The sequence below is a fragment of the Syzygium oleosum genome, unplaced genomic scaffold, assembly GCF_021117445.2.
Source record: "Syzygium oleosum isolate NSW1041296 unplaced genomic scaffold, Sole_v2.1 Sole_v2.13, whole genome shotgun sequence".
NCBI lineage: Eukaryota > Viridiplantae > Streptophyta > Magnoliopsida > Myrtales > Myrtaceae > Syzygium > Syzygium oleosum.
This window is the reverse complement of record NW_026607497.1, coordinates 4,216,630-4,236,428: the sequence shown is the minus strand read 5'-3', so window position 1 is coordinate 4,236,428 and position 19,799 is coordinate 4,216,630. Positions and strand designations below refer to the sequence as shown.

Sequence of the window (19,799 nt, the reverse complement as noted above, 5' to 3'; positions counted from 1 at the left end):
AAACTTTGGGTTTTCAAAATATCTATTGGACAAAATATAAAAGAACGATATATTAAATGCAAAACTTCCTTTCTTTATTGTTTAATTTAGAGAGACTCACTAATAAATCTTTTTTTTTTCCATTTCATTCTACTGCGCTTGAGAGGAATTACTCTCAGGGTCTGCATAGCAACATTTCTGTTCCCAGAAACAATTTCTGATCAGAAATAATTTTTTCTATTTCTATTTCTATTTCTTGGAACAGTTTCTGAACAAAAAATAGCATTTAGTAACTGCACAAAATTTCTATTCCTATAATAGAAAAAGAATAGAAACGCGTTTAGGGCGCGAATGATCCATTTTTATTCCATGGACAAGTTTCTCCCTTCTGGGCTATCGGCAGAGGACGGCGGGTAGCGGTGGGGGGCGGAGGACAGTGGTCGGCGGGTAGCGGCGGGGGGCGGAGGACGGTGGTCGGCGGCGGGGAGCGGAGGATGGTGGTCGGCGGCGGGGGGCGGAGGATGGTGGCCGGCGGCATGAGGCAATGGAGCACGGCTGTCAGCGGCGGAGCACGGTGGTGTCGGGTGGCAGTGACGGCAGCGGGGGGCGGCGGCGGGAGGTGGCTGGCGGCGGAGGATGGCCAGCGTCGGTCGATGGAGCACGGCGACCAATGGCGAAGGATGGCGACCGATGGTGGGTGACCGTCGGCGTCGGGTGGCCAAGGGCGGGAGGTGGCCGGCAGTCGAGGGCAGCTAGCGCCGGGTGGTGGCCGGCGTCGGGCGGTGGAGCACAATGGTCGGCGACGGAGGATGGCGGCCGGTGGTGGGTGGTCGCCGACGGCGGAGGACGGCGACCGGTGGTGGGTGATCACCGGCGTTGGGTGGTTGGTGGGGGGAGGCGGCCAGCGCCGGGTGGCGGCCAGCGTCGGGCGATGGAGCATGGCGGCCAGCGGTGGAGGACGGCGGCCGGTGGCGACAAGCGTCTAGCGGCGGAGGACAATGGTCGACGACAAGAGGCGGCCAACGGGCGGGAGGCGGCCAGCGAGCGGGAGGCGGTCGGCGGCGGAAGGCGGGCGATACGTGGCGGCAAAGGACGGCGAGAGGCGGCGATGGGCGGGTTGCGGCCGATGGATTGTTTCTTGTTTTTGGAGGATTCCAAAAAAAATCGTTTCTTGTTTTTGTTCCAAAAACAAAAAAGTAGATTTTTTTTGCTTCTTGTTTCTGTTCCAAATCTATTCCAAAATCACTTTTTTGTTCCAGAAACAAAAAAATAGATTTTTTTTACTAAACGGATTTCTGTTCTTTTTCTGTTCCGGGAAACAAAAGAACAGAAAAACAAAGAAACAGAAACGTTACTAAACAGACCCTTATTATGACCTCGACAAATATGCGGAGTTGATTAGGGTGAGTATAGTAACATTTACATTTCTAGAAACAATTTCTATTTAGCAATAATTTTTTTCTATTTCTATTCCATAGACGAGTTTCTGAGCAAAAGATAGCGTTTTGTAACTGTACAAAATTTCTATTCCTAGAATAGAAAAAGAACAGAAATGTATTTGGTACAATCTTACAAATTTCTATTCCCAATTTTTTTCATTTAATTATAAAAATATCAGTGAAGACTTAACAATTCATATTTGGATAAAACTAGACTAGAAATAGAATTAAAATATATTATGATATAGAATTGGATGACTTTAATACAATCATAAAGAAAATGACTCTTTATAGATAAAGCAAATACCGGGTGGTGGTCGAGGAAATTAGGGTTTAGGGTTTAGAATTTATGGTTTAGGTTTTTAGGGTTTTGTGTTTAGGGTTTGTGGTTTCGAGATTTGGGGTTTGGGGTTGAGGGTTTTGGGTTTTGGGGTTCAGGGTTTGGGTTTTTGGGGTTTCGGGTATTAGTTTTTAGGATTTTGGGTTTTAGGTTTAGGGTTTTAGGATTTCGGGTTTAGAGTTTTAGGATATAGGGCTTGGATTTTTGGTTTTGGGGTAGGGTTTGGGTTTTAGGGTTTGGGATTTAGGGTTTTGGATTTTCAGGTTTTGGATTTCGATTTTGGGTTTTGGGGTTTCGAGTATTAGGTTTTAGGATTTAGGGTTTAGGGTTTTAGGATTTCGGGTTTTAGGGTTTGGGTTTAGAGTTTTAGGATATAGGGTTTCGCTTTTTGGGTTTGGGGTTTAGGGTTTGGGTTTTAAAGTTTTGAGTTTTGGGTTTCCGATTTTGGGGTTTGGGTTTTAGGGTTTCGAGTTTTGGGTTTCCGATTTTGGGGTTTCGGTTTTAGGGTTTGGGGTTTTGGGATTTAATGGTATATGAAATTGTTTCTCTAAGGCTGTGTTCGTTTGGCGGAAAATATTTTTCGAAAAAATATTTTCCGCGTTTTCCAGTGTTCGGGGGGCGGAAAATGTTTTCCCGCGGAAAATGTTTTCCTTCCCACCCCCAAACTCCTTCAGTTTTTTGAGGAAAATGACTTCCGCCTCTGAGAAGCGAAAGTCATTTTCCGGAAGAAGGGCTTCTTCTTCCTATTTTCAATATTTTTTTTTCTTTTTTTTTTCTTCTTCTTCCTCAGCCAGCGTCCGCCGACTGGCGAACTTGGGCCTCGCCAGACGTCGACGAGGCTCCGGCGACCTCAGGCAAGGCTCGAGCCTCGCTGGATCTAGCGAGGCCCGAGGTCGCCAAAGCCTCGCCCAGGTCGCCGGATCTGGCGAGGCCCGAGCTCGCCGGCCTTGGGCGAGCTCGGCCTGTGGCGACCTCAGGCGAGGGTCGAGCCTCGCCCAAGTTGCCGAATCTGGCGAGACCCGAGCTCGTCGGCCTTGGGCGAGCTCGGCCTCGCCGACGTCAGGCAACCTCAGGCGAGGCTCGATCCTTGCCTAGGTCGCCGGATTTGGCGAGGCCGGAGCTCGCTGGCCTAGGGCGAGCTTGGGCTCGCGACAGGCCGGAGCTCGCCGGCCTAGGGCGAGCTTGGGCTCTCGACAGGCCGGCGAGGCCGAAGATCGCCGGCCTCGGGCGAGCTCGGCCTCACCACAGGCCGGCGAGGCTCGAGCTCGCCGAAATCTGGCGAGCTCGAGCCTCGCCGGCCTGTGGCGACACTCAAGCTCACCTTTGGCAGGTCGCCGGAGAAGAAGAAGGAAAAAGAACACAGCAAGGCGGCGGCGGTCACCGAACGCCGGAAAATATTTTCCGAAACTTTTTTCATATTTCAACCAAACATCGGAAAATTATGTTTCGGGAAAATATTTTTTAGGAAAATGACTTCTGAGAAAACATTTTCCAAAAACACAATATTTTTCGCCAAACGAACACAGTCTAAATTGACATTGTTTCTCTTTTTGTTCCTGAAAACAAAAAAATGGATTTTTTTTATTTCTTGTTTTTGTTCCAAAACTATCCCTGGCCACTTTTGTATTCCGGAAAATAGAAAAATTAATTGACATACACAAACGAATTTCTATTCTTTTTTATTTCAAAAAATAAAAAAATAAAAATGATACTAAGCGCATCCTTAAAGTATTACCATCATTGCTCCCTCTCTTTAATCTTCAACTAGAAAACCTGCCACTTGCTTTTTCTAGGGGTGTCAATAAAGCCCGACCCAACCCATACCAGACCGGCCCGACCCGACCTGACCCGGAAATTTAGGGCTTTTTCGGGGCGGGCCTCCTTTGGATTGGGTAAGAGCCTAAATTTCATATATTATTCATTTTTCGGGCCGGGCCGGTCCGGGTCGGGCTTTTTTTACGGCCGGCCCGGGACTTAAAAAAACCCTAGATATCAACTCCTTCGTCTCTTTCGTCTTCAAGCTTCCGCTCATCCCTCGCAAAGCGCAGCGCATGGAATCAAAGTCTCTCATGGAATCAGGTCCTTCCTCATCATGACTACATTGCAAGTAGGATTGCGACGAACCAATTCATCTCGCCGGAAGCCTGTCTGCACATGGAATTAGAGTCGCTCTTAGCTCTAGCTGCACCACAGATGCTGAGAAGATTCAATCTGAGCCACCGAGCTGGAATGCACCTCATACGTCGGTGAAATCGCCCCAACAACAAGCTTCCAGTATCACTCCTTCATTTATCTTCAATCGAGGAACTCCCGGATGAATGCCTCTTTGAGATCTTCAGACGGCTTCCCAGCTGTAGAGAAAGGAGCTCATGTGCCTGTGTTAAGATCTTCGAGCTGTTGAGCCTTGGTGTGAGGTAGAGCAGATTGCCTGTCTTTGCTTGTCGCTTTCGCCAGTCTCGTTTTGGTCTTTGCTCGGTGTTCTGTTTCAATCTGGTGAAATTCTGAGTAGCATTTTGTCTTTCTTGGTTCAATTCTTCCATGTTCTTCTTGGTTCTTTCTGTTCCAATCTCGTGCTGGATCGTGTTTATGATGTCGGAAGTAGCTTTTCGTCTTTCTAATCTGTGATCATACGTCGTAGGATGAACAAGAGGGTATTTGGGTATATTTCTGTTGGGTTGAATTGAATCTTGAGAAGTAACCATGAAATTGAGAAATCCATCTGGTGGTGCCTTTTTGCTTTGCTAGCAGCTGATGGTGTGTCATTTAACTTGGGTCAAGTACAGCGGACTTGGTCACTCGTGATCAAGATTTTTGCACTTCCACGTACCATACCCTCCTTCCTGATTATACTTTTCGGTTCCAAGACTGTTCAGATGGATTTATTGAACAATAAAAACGAGATGATCCCAAGTAGCTACTTAATACACAAGCCATCTTTTCGGTCAAGACTACTTTAGAAGGATTTATTCCACAATAAAATTACTGAGATGGTACCGAAGTTGTAACTTGACGATGCTTACTCAATTGTTCAGGTTTGTACTGGACTTCAATCTCGTCTTCAGGAATACAAATCGGAAAACCAACAGCTCGAGGAACTTCTTACTTCAGAGGTAAACTTTAAGTTGCTATGGAGCAATTCTTCCTTTAGGTTGCAATGATGTTGAGCAACTAATGTGGAAACTTAACTTAATGTCCAATTAGCATGGAAGGGCATGTTTTTGTGTTATGTCCCTGAATTGCTGATATACTATATATGTCGTCTCATTAATGACTGATAAAAGAAAGTTTTTTGATGTGTGACCAAGTTTCGCTTTTTCATATCTTGGACTGAACTGAAAATTTAAATTCTGATGTCACGGAATTTATAAAGAATGTACATCGTGTTTGTGCATCTTTAAGATGTCAGTTCATGTGATGTAAATCATTCTGTTATTGGTCAGTTATGTCCAAGTCGTTCTAACGGCGGAAAATGCTAGGTGCCAAAGTATACTTGTATTCTTTAAGGTGAAGAAGAAATAAATATGAAAGTTCTTAACAGGTGAAGAGATTGAAATTAACAGGAAACAAGTTGAAACTGACTTATTTTATAGAGTGCAAAGCAATGAGACCGGGGTGATAATCTATGAACATGTCCTAGATTGAAACTTGCAGGTCTGTCCAGCTAGACCATGAAAATATATATATTCAAGTGTTTGACATTAAATGCTTATTTTGTCAGTCAAAGGTGTTGTAAAACCATGAATCTTTTTTGTTATTCCATTGATTGCTGTCAACAGTTTTTTAATGGAGTTGACACCTCACAAGCACAAGCTTTATTCTTACGTATCTTACTAGTTTCATTCCTAAAACCAATAAAACAAATATAGTTCATTGACTAGTTACTGTAGCAGGGCATTGTCACAGTTGACATCCCACATCAATAAGCATCCCTTTTAATCTTGAACTTGATTCTTATATTTGACATCCCACTTTGATAAGCATCTCTTATATTGAGCTTTTCTAGCAAAATGGCTCATCATTGTTTTGGCTTCATCTTCGTGAATCGACAGTGCTCTGGTGGGATCTGATGAAATTTAGGCACTCTATTTTTCACAGCATGTTTTTAGTCAAAGTAGCTGTTGCCATATTTCTTTGCCTTTGTTGGGTTATGGAACTTAGGATCTAGATGCCATTTCTCAGTTGTCTTGGTTGGTATCTGCTGGTATATATGATCTGTCCTTGCTGCAATTACATACACATGAATTTTGCACAATGTGAAATGATCGGCTTGCAATCTCTCATTTTTTTGCAAAATTTTAGCAATCATCAGTAAAGTTTAATATGTGGTGAAGGAGTATTATGGGTCTGCTGTGGTCATTCTTTTTTTGCTGAAATGTTGTTTGGAGTGCAACATAGCTTTATATGTTTCTTTGCTGCTCCATGGTGTGGCTGCGATTATTTGCATTATGCGCCTTGTGTTGATTGTGGTCCGTCAGTTTGAATCTTAATCTTGGTTCACTTATGCATCAAGTTTAAAAGTTTCGGGTTCTTCTTATGTCACCAGTAATGATATGGCGAAGGATGTGTATGGGATTCATGGAATCATTGATGCATATTGTGAGAATGAGGATCAAAGTGTGCAGGAAATGGCTAAGAGAATGAAAACCAAATTCAATAAATATTTTGGCAATGTGAACAACATCAATCTTACTTTGTTCATTGCTTGCATACTTGACCCGCGACATAAGTGGGAATATGTGAAGTGGATGATTAATGATGTTTATGAAAGGAAGGAGGCGGAAACTTTACGAGATAAAGTAAAAACATCTCTGACGTCATTGTTCGAGCAATATCGCACTGGTGTGTGCCCCCAAAGCAACTTGAGGCTAAAGAGCACAGGGACGATAAGCATATCAAAGTCTCCTGTGGTTGGTGCTGATTTTATGACTGCAAAGTATCTTAGCCAAACTGGACAACAATATTTGGAAGAAAAATCAGAATTGGACAAATATTTGGAGGAAGGATGTGAACGTTATAACCCAAACTTTGATATCTTAAGTTGGTGGAAAGTAAATTCTTCAAGATATCATATCCTTTCTTCCATTGCTCGAGACATCTTGGCTGTGCCCGTCTCGACTGTAGCATCAGAGGCCGCAGTCAGCACAGGAGGTCGTGTGCTTGATGTATTCCGTAGCTCTTTGACCCCAAGCATGGTGGAGGCTCTTATATGTGCTCAAGATTGGTTACGATCTAAGCCACTTTCACGTTCGATTGAGGAGGACTTAGAAGAACTTGAAATCTTTGAGTCAGGTAAAAAAATATGGTTGTGGAATTTTGTACCCTTTTATACTTTGATGGATACATTAATTCTCATTTTCATCATAAATTTAATGCAGAGTTGCCAACTACAACCATGGAGCCAAACTCGGTTTCTCTAGACGATTGATGAAGTTGGAGATTGGTACTTGTTAAAAATGAAATCTTCTGCTTGTACAGTTTATCATATACTCTTTGAACTATTTTGCCAATCCATGTTCTGAAATGGCTGTTTGATTGTATGCAGAAAGAAACTCCCTTGGGTCTCGCTACACAATCTGCTCATCCAGGTAAGACCTCACCTCATTTGATGTTTTATTTGCTTTTCTTGAGTTAGGTATTTGGTTGTTATATTTGTTGGTCCTGGTGGGATTATTGCACTGGACCGAGATGGTTTTTGATAGAATGTAAGGCTGTTACAGTTTTTTAAGTTATCTTCTTTCTCTACCACTGTTAAAGAACATTTTATTGCCCTTGTGGGAATAGTTGGATTTCCATTTGTTATCTATCCATACATTCTTCTCGTGTGTGGGCTCTGTTGAATCCTGTCTTCATAGTCCATCTTGGCAAAGCTAAAAAGTCTAATGGCAATGATTAGCTTTGAATGCTAATGGACTTAGATCAAATGTCGCTCTTAACTATCCTGCGCTTCCTTCCTCCAATGGAGCTGCAGTTCAGTGGAGATGAAACATATATGTTTCAACCACCTGGTGTTCTTAGTCTATATAATTTGAATCATGCCTCACATATTGCAGCTAATTGTTTGCTGCAGAATATCTCTAATAAGGTTTCTACAGCATAGGGTGTTTTTGTTTATTTATTTATGTTTTGATCATGTTCTTTCTGCAGCTCGCTTCTCGCCTAATGACAAATACTCAAGGCAAAGAGTTCTTCTAAAGAAGCGATTTGGATTGTTGCCGACCCAACAACCGCCTCAGAAATACTAAATAGGGGATATCGCATAGGTGTTCTTTTCCTGCGAAACTAAGATTGCATGTAATAGATTTGGTTTCTCAGCATATGTCTCTATTTGGTCTTAGGTCTTTGTTTGTGACACGTTGACAGGCTCAATTGTAAACCACTTTTTGGATAACAGAATCAATTTTTACTTTATACAGCCAACTTGACAGAGATTATAAGCAGCTTGCAATTTTTACTATGGCTATTCGGGGTTCACACCCACTTTGTACTGGTTTATACGTTTATCCACGCAAAAAAAAAAAAAATCGAAAACCCGGCCCGACCCGGATTTTCGCTTTGGGTTCTATGGGTTTTGGGCCGAGCCAGATCAGAAAGAGCATGTGCCCCTTGTGATTTGGGTCGGGTATCATAGAAACCCGACCCGACCCGACCCATTGACACCCTAGCTTTTTCAATAAATGTCAGTGTTCAAAAAAGTCTGCACTGACTATTCAATGAGAGTGACTGGGCACCTCCTGCTTTCCAGAGAAAAACAAAGCGGATCTTTTTGCTATGATCCTTATGTCGACATGATTACTTCTAAATCCTGCCACTTGCTTTTTTAATAAAGAAAAAATAATACAAATGATTCTTAAACTTTAATTTAATATGTGATTTAATTCCTGAATTTTTAATTTATTTAATATAATCTCTAAATTTTAAATTAATATTTAATGTGGTCCCTAAACTTTTAATTTATTCAATGTAATCTCTTGACCTTTGGTACATGTTCAATTTAATCCCTGAATTATATAAAAATGTTCAATGTAGTCCCTAAATTTAACATGTATTAAAAGTTTAGGGATCATATCGAGCAAATTAAAAATTCAAAGACCATATTAAAAGGGATCACAATTCATAGCAACACAACGACAAGAGAAGAAGAAAATACCTGCTATGAATTAGATAGTAAAAATCTGCACTTGTCTTTGTGCTAAAATTTTCATCCAAAAATTTAAATTAGAGATAGATAGAATCTCACTTCTTGTTACGGAAAGGAAAAAAAATTTACTTTAAAAAAAAACAGTTATGTTGATTTTTGTTTTTGAATTTATTGTAATCATCCAAAAGGTGTTTTCATGTAAAGATTTTTTTTTGTCATGGAAAACAGAAAATCTATTGACGTAAATGGCCTCTCATAGTTTCGTCAGATTGCTTCTAACAGACTTCCCATTGCCTAAATGAAGATAACTTTCCACATCATACTAAGACAAGTGCTGCAAGTACTTTTTACAATATATTAAGAAACCGGAATACTGTGATACCTACTTTACGAGCTCATCACGCTCGTAGTGACTGGTGCTCTCCATTATTGAGGGATTTTGAACTTGCCACCTAATGCTCAACTCCTTTTCCATTTTCTTGTATTTTATTTTGTCGATAACGCGGGATATCCATACCATTCTTAACAAAATCCCATGAATATTCGTAAAGTAAACGCTCCGTCTACACGGGTTTGGATGGAGTTTCCGTCTCTAAAAATCAAAGATGCTGTGATTTGAATGTGTGTGTGAGATATGTTACATTAGAATAAGATGCTTGACCATGGAATTTGTTTCTTGGGTTATGGTGGCTCCAACTTGGCAGCCCCCGTTCACATGAAAAAGCTGCATTAATTAAACCCGACATGAAAAGAAAAACGATATGATGATGCATGCACCTTCCACCAAGAATTCGGATGAACATGTGATTTTACCTTTTCTTTATCTGCTTTGACAAATTCCTCTATCGTATGCAGAAAAATATCGACTTAAATGATAAGCCATTTATTAGATCCTATTGAAAAAAGAAAAAAAAAAGATATCTCATGCTACATGTTTTCCAAAAGATTGATAATTTGTGGTAAATTATAATCTTTGTAGAGTTTATATATTCTTTATATGCATGGTCTCCCTCCACCTTTTAAGTTGAACATTCAAACATAGTATCAAAATCAAGTTTTACGCCGTACATTTCGTTTGTGCTGCTCTCCATTTGTCAAATTCCATATGTAGTTTCGCGTATCTCTCCATCCATAAACTTAAATTTTTGCGTTGGACTTTATTACAATTTGCTTGCGATTAGATCAATAATATCAGTGCCCCCAAAAAAATCTATGAGATTGAAGTACTGTAATGAATCCCAACAGAAAAGGAAGGATAATAAGATGATCCCATTCGATACTTGTTTAAAAAACTGTTATGATCTTAAGAGAAGATTTCGTCTTACTCCCAAACAAGAACAGTAAAAGAAAGCAGATAAACACGTCCTGATGAGAAGCTTCTTCATCTTTTTATTCATGTTTTGTTTTATTTTCTTGCTTTGCTAAACCCTATTCGTTAGAAAAGAAGATAAGCACATCTTTATCCTAAGACGGCGCCCGCATTTCCTCCCAGCTTCCCAGGCTCAAAAAGTCCGATTGTCATGGGGGCAATAGCTATATATATTAATACACACGAATTTAAAAATTATTAAAAAAATCATAAACCTATTGAATTTGTGTCAATTAAATTCTAAACCTTTTAACGATTTGTTAATTTAGTTCATCTAGTCAATTTTAGCCAAAAATCGTTGACGTGGACGTTGTTGTCATATGTAGCATGGCCGACGCTGACGTTGATAATTTCTTAAATTTTTCTGAATTTTAAATTATTTTTCCTTTTTCTTATTTTCTATTCTTTTCTTTCTTTCTTTTTAAATATTAAAAATTGTCAACGTCGGCACCGTCGTGCCACATAGGATGATCGGCGTCTACGTTAGTGACTTCCTGCTAAAATTGGCCGAGTAGACTATATTGACAAATCATCCAAAAGTTTAGGACTCAATCAACACAATTAAAAGGTTTAGAACTAAATTGACGTAAGTACAGTAGGTTTATGATTTTTTTGATAATTTTTCCTAACAAGAAAAGTGGGTTTTCTCTTAGAATTTTTTTTGTGAAATTTTGGGTTGACTCATCATTGTTCTCATAGTATTATCTATTTGAATTATTATTTTCTAAAAATCGATTCATATTTTGATTAAAATACTATCCATTAATGTTTATTTCATTTTTATGATGACCCAAGGCAAAGTCCGGGCTCTTCACTGGTGTAAAAGAAATTTATTGTATCTATTTCAATACATTACACGTTATGCACCGGCAAAGTTTATGCTGATAACATTTTTCAAATGTTGTTAGCGGAACGAAATCGATTAAATTAACGAAATTAGTGATGTCATCCTTATGGGGGTTTTTTTTTTATATAAATGAAGCTATTGAGAAAATGTTTTGTAATGACAAATTACGGTGAAGTCCCATTCTAATAGTTTTTTGTCGTCCAAATGAAGAGAAAACGTTCTTGCATAAGATAAATTATCTGGATGAATTTGTGTGAGAAAGATGATAAATGTTGGAATCGATTAGCTAAGAGAGCACAACTAGGGTTAAGCAGTTTCAGGTTATGTAATGGTTGCACTTGAAACCCGAAACCTACCCATGGGAACATGTTTCGTATTTTTCGAAACGTGGAACCTACCCTACACATCTTAAAACCCAAAACCTACCATGTCACAGGTTTTATGGTCGGTTCCAAGATCTACCTAGATTCTACTTGTATTATTAATTAAACGATTGCAGTGAATCGTCGCTTTTAATGACCACCACTTATTGTTACAATCCACTGAACACAACTTATATTTAGACACACGAACAATAAGAAACATTAACAAAGTAAAAGTCTCGGTCATAAAATAGAAGCTCAGACTAATGGTTCCAGATTATAAACTTATTATCGAATGCCATGGAATACTGCAGGATCGCGCGAAGACATAGACCAAGAAAAATACAAAAACTTATTTCGGGTTCCATGTTTCACCTACCTAGAACACGGAACCTAACCGTCGAAACATATTTCCCCAATTTTTTGAACCTGAAACCTACCTTGCATACCCTAAAACCTAAAACCGACACGTTCTCACTTATCCGATTCTCAAGTTCCAGATAGAATCTGGAACTATGCTCACCCCTAAGCACAATACACGACATTAACTTCAAGTCAAGACCTCAAAATAACATTAATCGCGTATTGGTGCCGGTCTACGTTTCCTTCCCTCGGAAAGCAGTTTAGCCAACCTACAACAAGAAGGCGTGATTGTTGATTAATCGAAATAATCGCAATTAGAGGACAAACCAAAGGGTCAAAATATCATAAACAAAACAAAGAAGTAAATTTACCTTATGAGAGCCTCAGCATTGGTCTCTCTAGAACAAGGCTCCAAAACGCCAGTATTTGGATTTCTTTTAGAAACCGGTTTAACCAGCAATTCATCACTGAATTTCACCAGATCATCCAAATTCTTCCTAGTGGCTTTGTCCATGGAAGATAAATCCCCACACAAAGTGTCATCCTACGCACATATAATCACTTTCACACTCATCCAAAGAGCACTCAAAAAACTTAAATAAAAAAGTCAGCTATTTGGCCTTTGCAATCTAAGGAGCATAACTTTAGTAAATGCTTGAGCCAAAAAATTTAACCTGAATCCGAAAATAATGATCTTTGGCATGAAGAGTCTCGATGGCCGTGGGAAGGTTCTGCTCGACCATGACCTTGCTTCCTCTATCGAACATATTCACAATTGGACAATACCCTCTTTTGTAGAGCCAATCAAAAAAGCCCCACCTTCTGGTTTCGCTTGCGTGGTAACCGTCTTCCCTTTTGGTCCCTGTTCCAATCGATAATAGCAGAAACTGGCCGTGCTTTCTCGCTTCAGCCAAATTGTTAGTCCCACCTGTCACTTCCCTCACTGTTTCCCTTATTGCGAGCAAAATCTTCAAGCAATGAAACAATTGTCAATCTCAAGGAATAAATCTTAAGAGCTAAAAGCACCGTATTAAATTAAGAAAGGCAATCACTTGATAATATAGACGCACCGGATTATTTGCAGCAATGGTACCATCTACGAGATTAAATTTCGTGATATTTCCCAAATGGTCGATTGTCTCGAAATAGTGAGAGGGGAGGTAACCTGGGGCCGCCGAAGTCCCAATGCATATGTCAGAAAGGAGGGCATCTCGACTAGGTGATTTCTTTATCTAACAAAACAAGGACTCAACAATCCAAGTTAGATATGGAAAAAACTAATTGTCATGATTTGAAAATATTGGAAGAAGAATACCTCATGGCTCGAGAATATGATTAAGTCATTCGACAAAGTGTCATAAGCCACAATCACGACATTAGTCAATGTATCGTGCAATCTCTTTTCCCCCAATAATTTCCTTATAACACTGCGCAGGTGCTCCCCATCATATTTTGGACCTCGAAAACACCTAATGGCCGTCGCTAAATGACGCAGCCCCCAAATACGTCTTCTGTGTTGATTAAAAAGATCTCTTAGTTGTAAAGCTTTCAAATTTTAATTGCATTCTCATAATAAGGTACCTAAAATTCAACATAATTACTATATGATACTAATGTAAAACTAGGTGACGAATTACATCACCGTGGCTCTCAATGTATCTATCCCTAAAATCAACATAATATCTCTACTATACGTTTCACATGGAATAGTCAAGAAAAAAGAAAAATACTTGACGGGAAAATTTTAGGGCTTTCTTTCAAATAAAACTCCAGAATCTCTTTTGCGGCGAATAAAGGGCGACCGTTTTCGTCCGGGCAAGTGAGCATCACCGTAATCAGACCACCGGTGCTTGTTCCGGCGATCGTGTCGAAGTAGTAGGCGATTCTTGCCTTTGGACCATCTAGTTTCTGCACAGGTAGTATTAAAAGTAATCAAATCTTAACATCATGAATCTGAAACATAAATCTCCATGAAAAATAGAGAATTTATTTAAAAGTAATTTTCGAATTACCTGAAGTTCAAATTCCAAGAAACTGAGGATGGCTGCCGCAATTATTCCCCTAATCCCTCCTCCATCTATGCTTAGAATGGAAATGAAAGTCAAGGGGGTGAGATTTTCAGCTTCCATGGTCCCTCCTCGATCTGGAATGGAAATGAAATCCAGTCCATCTGGAATGGAAATGGAAATGTATTCCCCTCCATCAGGAATGAAGCTAAATTCAAAGCGGTGATATACTCATTTTCCGTGGTCCCTCCTCGATATCTTAGAAGGGAAGGAATGGATCTTAGAAGGGACATGGGCTTATGGGAGATGAGGCGCTCCATTGATTGATGCAGAAAAAACTGATCAGTCAAGGGCGAGAAAACAACACAAAAGAGAGCACCTATTAATTCCTTGCGGTGCCTGCAAACAGAGAGCTTGAGCTTGAGCAAGCTCTCTTGAGGGCAGAAGGGTTTCTTGCTGAGCAAGAAGAAGCAAACACAGTCTAAAAGAACAAAGCAAACAAGACAAAGCTTTGTTTCCTGTCAAATCATCGTGCTTTGTCACGATATGATACGGGGGAAAGCCACTAATTGGACAACCTGACCTATTACTGTCTGGGACAGTGATGGTTAGGTGTAGGTTGAAAAAGTTTAATTTTTGCCCGATAGCGTATAGGACTCATTTTCCTTTCCCCCTTTAGTATTATTGATACTTAAATTTTTCCAATCAAAAGTCTGATTTTTTTTATCAATTCCAAAAGTGTGATTTTTTTTTTGGGTCGAAATTCCCAAAGTCCGATTGAATTATACGTAAATTGGGGATTGTAGGTCCCTATCCATGGCCTTCCGTGATTCCTTGGCATTTAAGGTTTTCCTCGCCTTCTAGCCAAAAAATTAAAAAAAGGTTTTTCTCGCCACAGAATTGGAGTTGAAATTTCAATTGGGACCGCTCTGTCTATCCAATTTTATACACATAACAGGGTAATAAAACTGCATTTTTTATTTTAACTTGTTAGTACTTACACGTTCGGTCCTTAAATTTTCCATGGATATTTTTCTTTCCCACGAGAAGGGAATATCCTTAGGAGTTTTACATCCCCAAAAGTTTACTGGAGAGACCTTAAAAAATAAAGCCTTTTAAGGACTTACTCGGATTCAAGAGATGATACTTATCCTGCATATTCCTACATTAGAATTTTTCACTGCATTTTTCTTGCCCTTAAAAATCAGAAACAGTGTAGAATATTGATCATTGGATGACAAGTCTTGAGAATCGTTGCTTGATTCTTGCAGAGGTACAAGGTCGCTGCGCAAGACACAATTATCCTTGTAGGAGCCGAGTATGGAAGTGGCAGCTCTCGAGATTGGGCTGCCAAGGGTCCGAGTTCACGTTTGATTCAACTCAACATGTTCAATTTGCCTAGCATTCCCTTTTCGTTCGGGTTTAGTGTCACTAAGCATGATGGGCTTCATCAGGGGGTGAAAGCAGTGATCGCCAAAAGTTTTGAGAGAATACATCGTAGCTATGTGGCTGGTATGGCATATTTTGATAATGGTAGAATTCTACCGTTCCTCATACGAAGCCTAATTTTATTTTATTTTTTGGTTGATAGAAGCATTACTTTCATTAAAAAGCAGAACTTGAAGCATGAGAGTTTCCAAAATCATAACATAACAGTGACCAAAGGAAACGGGGTTAATCAAGGGAATCGGTTCGATAGGCCTTCGCCACCCAATTCACAGTTTGATTTGCATTATTCAACAACAAACTTCTTGGAGAAATTTGGGAATAATAGAGGGCTAAAGAATCCTTTGGTTTTCTTGTACATAATAATTTGGTTTGGTGAAAAATTTGGGGGAAGAGCGTGCGGGATTAAGTTGTGAAGCATTCGGAGAAAGTATCAAAACTGTAACAAGAGCAATAAAAATCCATCATAGGATAAAGCGAAAAAATTACTAAAATTCTCAAATTATGGTTATTACTACATATTTATCTCAATTTTATTTGGTGGCATAAATAATCTTAAACTTATATCTCTGTGACCCAGATTTGCCGTAGCTCTGATACGATGCCAAGGAAAAAATTCGAAAATAATAAAAAGGAAATCACTGTTCATCGTCTTCAACCTTGCTTGACCACATCCAGATCTGGTCATGGAGGCCCTAAGCTTCGAGGTGCCATCTGGGTTCGAAGCCCGCGGCCACCATGACCGCTCGAAGCTCCAAGCTTGGCCTGAGGGTATGTGACTTTTGTCGGTTTACGCGTACGGTGGGTGTCGAATCGCATTAGTTCATTGCTCTGCTGTGGGGTGATTTGAGGCTCTTCTCATTTCCAAGTACTTTCTTGCTTAAATTTGACTGTTGTTGCGAATCGTCCCTCTTTTCTCCGAATTGAGTTTTCTGGGTATGTGTTCTTTCAGCCCTTTGTTTTTGGGAATTTTCGTCCGCGCAGATTGTTTTCAATCAAGAATTAGTCGATCTGGATTTGGTTTAGGGTTTCTGTATTTGCATGCCAAAAAGAATCTATGACGATATCAGCATGAAATGAGGTATTATTGTTGATTTTGTTGATGGGTTTGGTTTTTTATTTGGCAAAACAGTTGAATCTGCTTCCTCGCCAAATGGTGGTGTGGTTCCAGAACAGAAGAGCGAGGACGAAGTTGAAGCAGATTGCGAGTACCCGAAGTGGTGCTGCTAGACGCTGACGGAAGAGAACCGGCGGCTCCAGGAGCTTCGGGCACTCAAGAACTCCTAGCCCTTCTACATGCAGCTCCCTGCCACCACCCTTACCATGTGCCCCTCCTGCGAGCGCGTCACCACCACCGCCACCGCCACCGCCACCTCTGCCGCTGCCACGGTCCCGCCCCTCGTGGAGCCGAAGCGTAGGGCTTACCCGTTCCCTCGCGAAGCAGACCAAATTCACAAACCCTTAGGCCAAGCTTCGAGCTTCAAAGCCAGATCAAACCTCGAAGCTCGTGGCCGCGATGGCCAGATCTGGTGGGTGGTCAATCAAGGGCCGACGAATGCCGCGGGGAGGTTTAGGCGGCAGTGGACAGCTACGGACGACCGCCGGAGAAGCTTTTGGCCGGGTGATCATGAGGTTAAAGATGATGAATAGTAAATTCGGTTTTTTTTTCTTTTTTAGCTTCTAATTTTCTTTTTAATTTTTAATTTTTTGTTTTTGGTCAGAATTTGTAATCTTTTATTGATATGTCACATTTTTAACGGAACCTAAGCTGTGAAAATATTGGGTGGTCCCCAACCTTCATAGATTCTTGTCGGCAAAGGCCTATCTTGTCGGCAAAAGCCACCTTGTCGGTAAATTATGTCCCGAACCTTCACGTCATCTTTTGACCCCAAAAAAAAAAACCTTCACGTCATTTATAGTCCCCTCAAACAGTAGCGCCACGTGTCACGGTAGTGGGGCCACGTCTCAGACATTTCAAAACTCCCTTTCTCAGGAGAAAATATTCAGTGGTTACCTCGCACCAGGTCATCCGCCTACGTGGCGTGCGTGAGCTTAGTTGGCTGCACTCAACGGGAGACACGTGGCGCTGAGTTGGACTTGCTGAAAAATTGAAAAAAGGCTTTCTTTTCTCTACGTGGGGACAGAGCTGAAAAATTCAGCTCCCGCCTAAAACTTACCCCCCCTCTCTCTCTCCTCTTTTCAATTTCGAAGGCCCTTCTTTACCTGTACTCGTGCGGAAGAACAGCCAAAACACACACTCTCTCTCTCTTTCTCTACCGCCTCCGCCTTCGCCTCCGCCTCCGCCTCTCCCAAGAGCCCCGCCGGTCGCTCCGAGCTCGAGATCTGCGCCCAAGAGGGAGAGCCCGCGTCATTGCGAGCTCGGATCTGCATCCGGCACGTCGCCTCCCCCAAGAGCCCCTCCGTCTAGGGCTGCTGGATCCCGAGCCCCTCCGCCTCCGCCGGAGCTCGGATCTGCGCTCAAGAGGGAGAGCCCGCGTCGCTCCGAGCTCAAATCTGCGCCTGGCACGTCGCCTCCCCAAGTGCTCCTCCGTCGCGGCCGCGGACTCGAGCCCCTCCGCCTCTGCGCGAGCTCGGTCTGCGCCCAAGAGGGAGAGCCCGCGTCGCTCCGAGCTCGGATCTACGTCGGCACGTCGCCTCCCCAAGAGCCCCTCCGTCAGCGGCCGCGCTGCAGATATGTTGTGCCGTCTCCGACTTTTTGTATTGTGTCGGATAAGTTCATTGCGGGGGATGGAAGGCTTTGGTGGAAGATTTTGCCGCGGCACGAGAGGATGTTGTTGGTTTTAATTTACTGCACAAACATTCTTGTTCTTTATCTTGAGTCCCCCATATGCTGAGTTTTCTTTACTGTGTGCTTGAGCAAGACCGTCAAATGGTTTCTTGACGCAAAGCGTGAAGGAGAAGCAACGAAATCACTCACGAACACACACACTTCACACGAATCGATCGAATCCGACCAGGTTCGTGTCTTTTAGCTCCTTCGATGTTCGACGAATTCGTTCTCGGACGGTGGTTTTGTTGCGCGGTTTTGCGCGCTTCGTTCGTTTCCTGTTTGTGGGTGTTCTTCATTTGACTGACTGACTGACTACGGTTTGGTTTCTGCAGAGGGGGGAGTAGTAGAAATGGCGTTGTGCGGCGATATGGGGGACTCAAGATAAAGAACAAGAATGTTTGTGCAGTAAATTAAAACCAGCAACATCCTCTGTGCCGCGGCAAAAATCTTCCACCAAAGCCTTCCATCCCCTGCAATGAACTTATCCAGACACAATACAAAAAGCCTGAGACGGCACAATGATCCAAGGCACCGCGACGGAGGGGCTCTTGGGGGAGGCGACGTGCCGACGCAGATCCGAGCTCCTGAGCGACGCGGCTCTCCCTCTTGGGCGCAGACCGAGCTCTGGCTGGAGGCTGAGGGGCTCTGAGTCCAAAGCACTGCGACGGAGGGGCACTTGGGGGAGGCGACGTGCCAGCGCAGATCCGAGCCTCGGAGCGACGCGGGCTCTCCCTCTTGAGCGCAGATCCGAGCTCGGCGGAGGCGAGGGGCTCGGATCCAGCAGCTCGAGACGGAGGGACTCTTGAGGGAGGCGACGTGCCGGATGCGCAGATCCGAGCTTGCAGCGACGCGGGGCTCTCCCTCTTGGGCGCAGATCTGAGCTCGGAGCGACCGGCGGGGCTCTTGGGAGAGGCGGAGGCGGAGACGGAGGCGAAGGCGGAGGCGGTAGAGAAAGAGAGAGAGTGTGTGTGTTTTGGCTGTTCTTCCGCAGGAGTGCAGGTAAAGAAGGGCCTTGGAAATTGAAAAGAGGAGAGAGAGGGGGGGGAAGTTTTAGGCGGGAGCTGAATTTTTCAGCTCTGCCCCCACGTAGAGAAAAGAAAGCCTTTTTTCAGCAAGTCCAACTCAGCGCCACGTGTCTCCCGTTGAGTGGAGCCAACTAAGCTCACGCACGCCACGTAGGCGGATGACCTGGTGCGAGCTAACCACTGAATATTTTCTCCTTTCTCAGTCACACACTCCTTTCCGTAACTTCATCTCCAAAGGGCGCGATACCCCCAACTTCATCTTCCTCCCCTTGACAGACACGCCATACCCTTCTGACAACCAAGCTTCAAAACTCCACAAACACCCCTAACTTCAAAGATATTTTGTTATGACCCCTAGAGCGCGATCACTTGCTCTGTCAAGGGGAGGAAGATGAAGTCGGGGGTATTTACGGAAAGGAGCGTGTGATTGAGAAAGGGAGTTCTGAAAAGTCTAGGTGTGGGCCTCTCGAACACGTGGCGCCGAACTTTTTTTTTTTTTGGTCAGAGCGCCGAACTATTGGAATGGACTATAACTGACTTGATGGTCCGGGACCGCTCAATATTTTCTTGGCGTGACAAAAAATGTTCACATTTATGGCGCCGAACTATTGGAAGGGATTATAACTGACTTGATGGTCCGGGACCACCCAATATTTTCTCGGCGTAACAAAAAATGTTCAGATAAATGTGTTAT

The 19,799-nt window shown here is 42.4% G+C and overlaps 1 protein-coding gene and 1 long non-coding RNA gene across 3 annotated transcripts; one reads left to right on the top strand and one right to left on the bottom strand.

Annotated features, from left to right (window-relative positions):
• Window positions 1-3,558: 3,558 nt before the first annotated feature.
• On the top strand, window positions 3,559-8,213 carry LOC130139596 (uncharacterized). 2 transcript variants are annotated; one of them, XR_008817689.1, is made up of 4 exons: window positions 3,559-3,650; window positions 3,870-4,172; window positions 7,301-7,343; window positions 7,903-8,209. It is a non-coding gene; the product is annotated as an uncharacterized LOC130139596 (long non-coding RNA). The 2 variants fall into 2 exon arrangements; XR_008817688.1 differs by lacking the exon at window positions 3,559-3,650 and having other exon boundaries at window positions 3,811-4,172; window positions 7,903-8,213.
• Window positions 8,214-12,048: 3,835 nt separating this feature from the next.
• Window positions 12,049-13,351, bottom strand: LOC115675150 (patatin-like protein 2). Its single transcript, XM_056317228.1, has 4 exons — window positions 13,153-13,351; window positions 12,512-13,069; window positions 12,209-12,381; window positions 12,049-12,106 (listed from the first exon to the last, which is right to left on the bottom strand). The coding sequence occupies exons 2-4, from the start codon at window positions 12,602-12,604 to the stop codon at window positions 12,049-12,051; spliced, it is 324 nt and encodes a 107-aa protein (XP_056173203.1). The 5' UTR covers window positions 12,605-13,069; window positions 13,153-13,351.
• Between the last annotated feature and the right edge of the window lie 6,448 nt (window positions 13,352-19,799).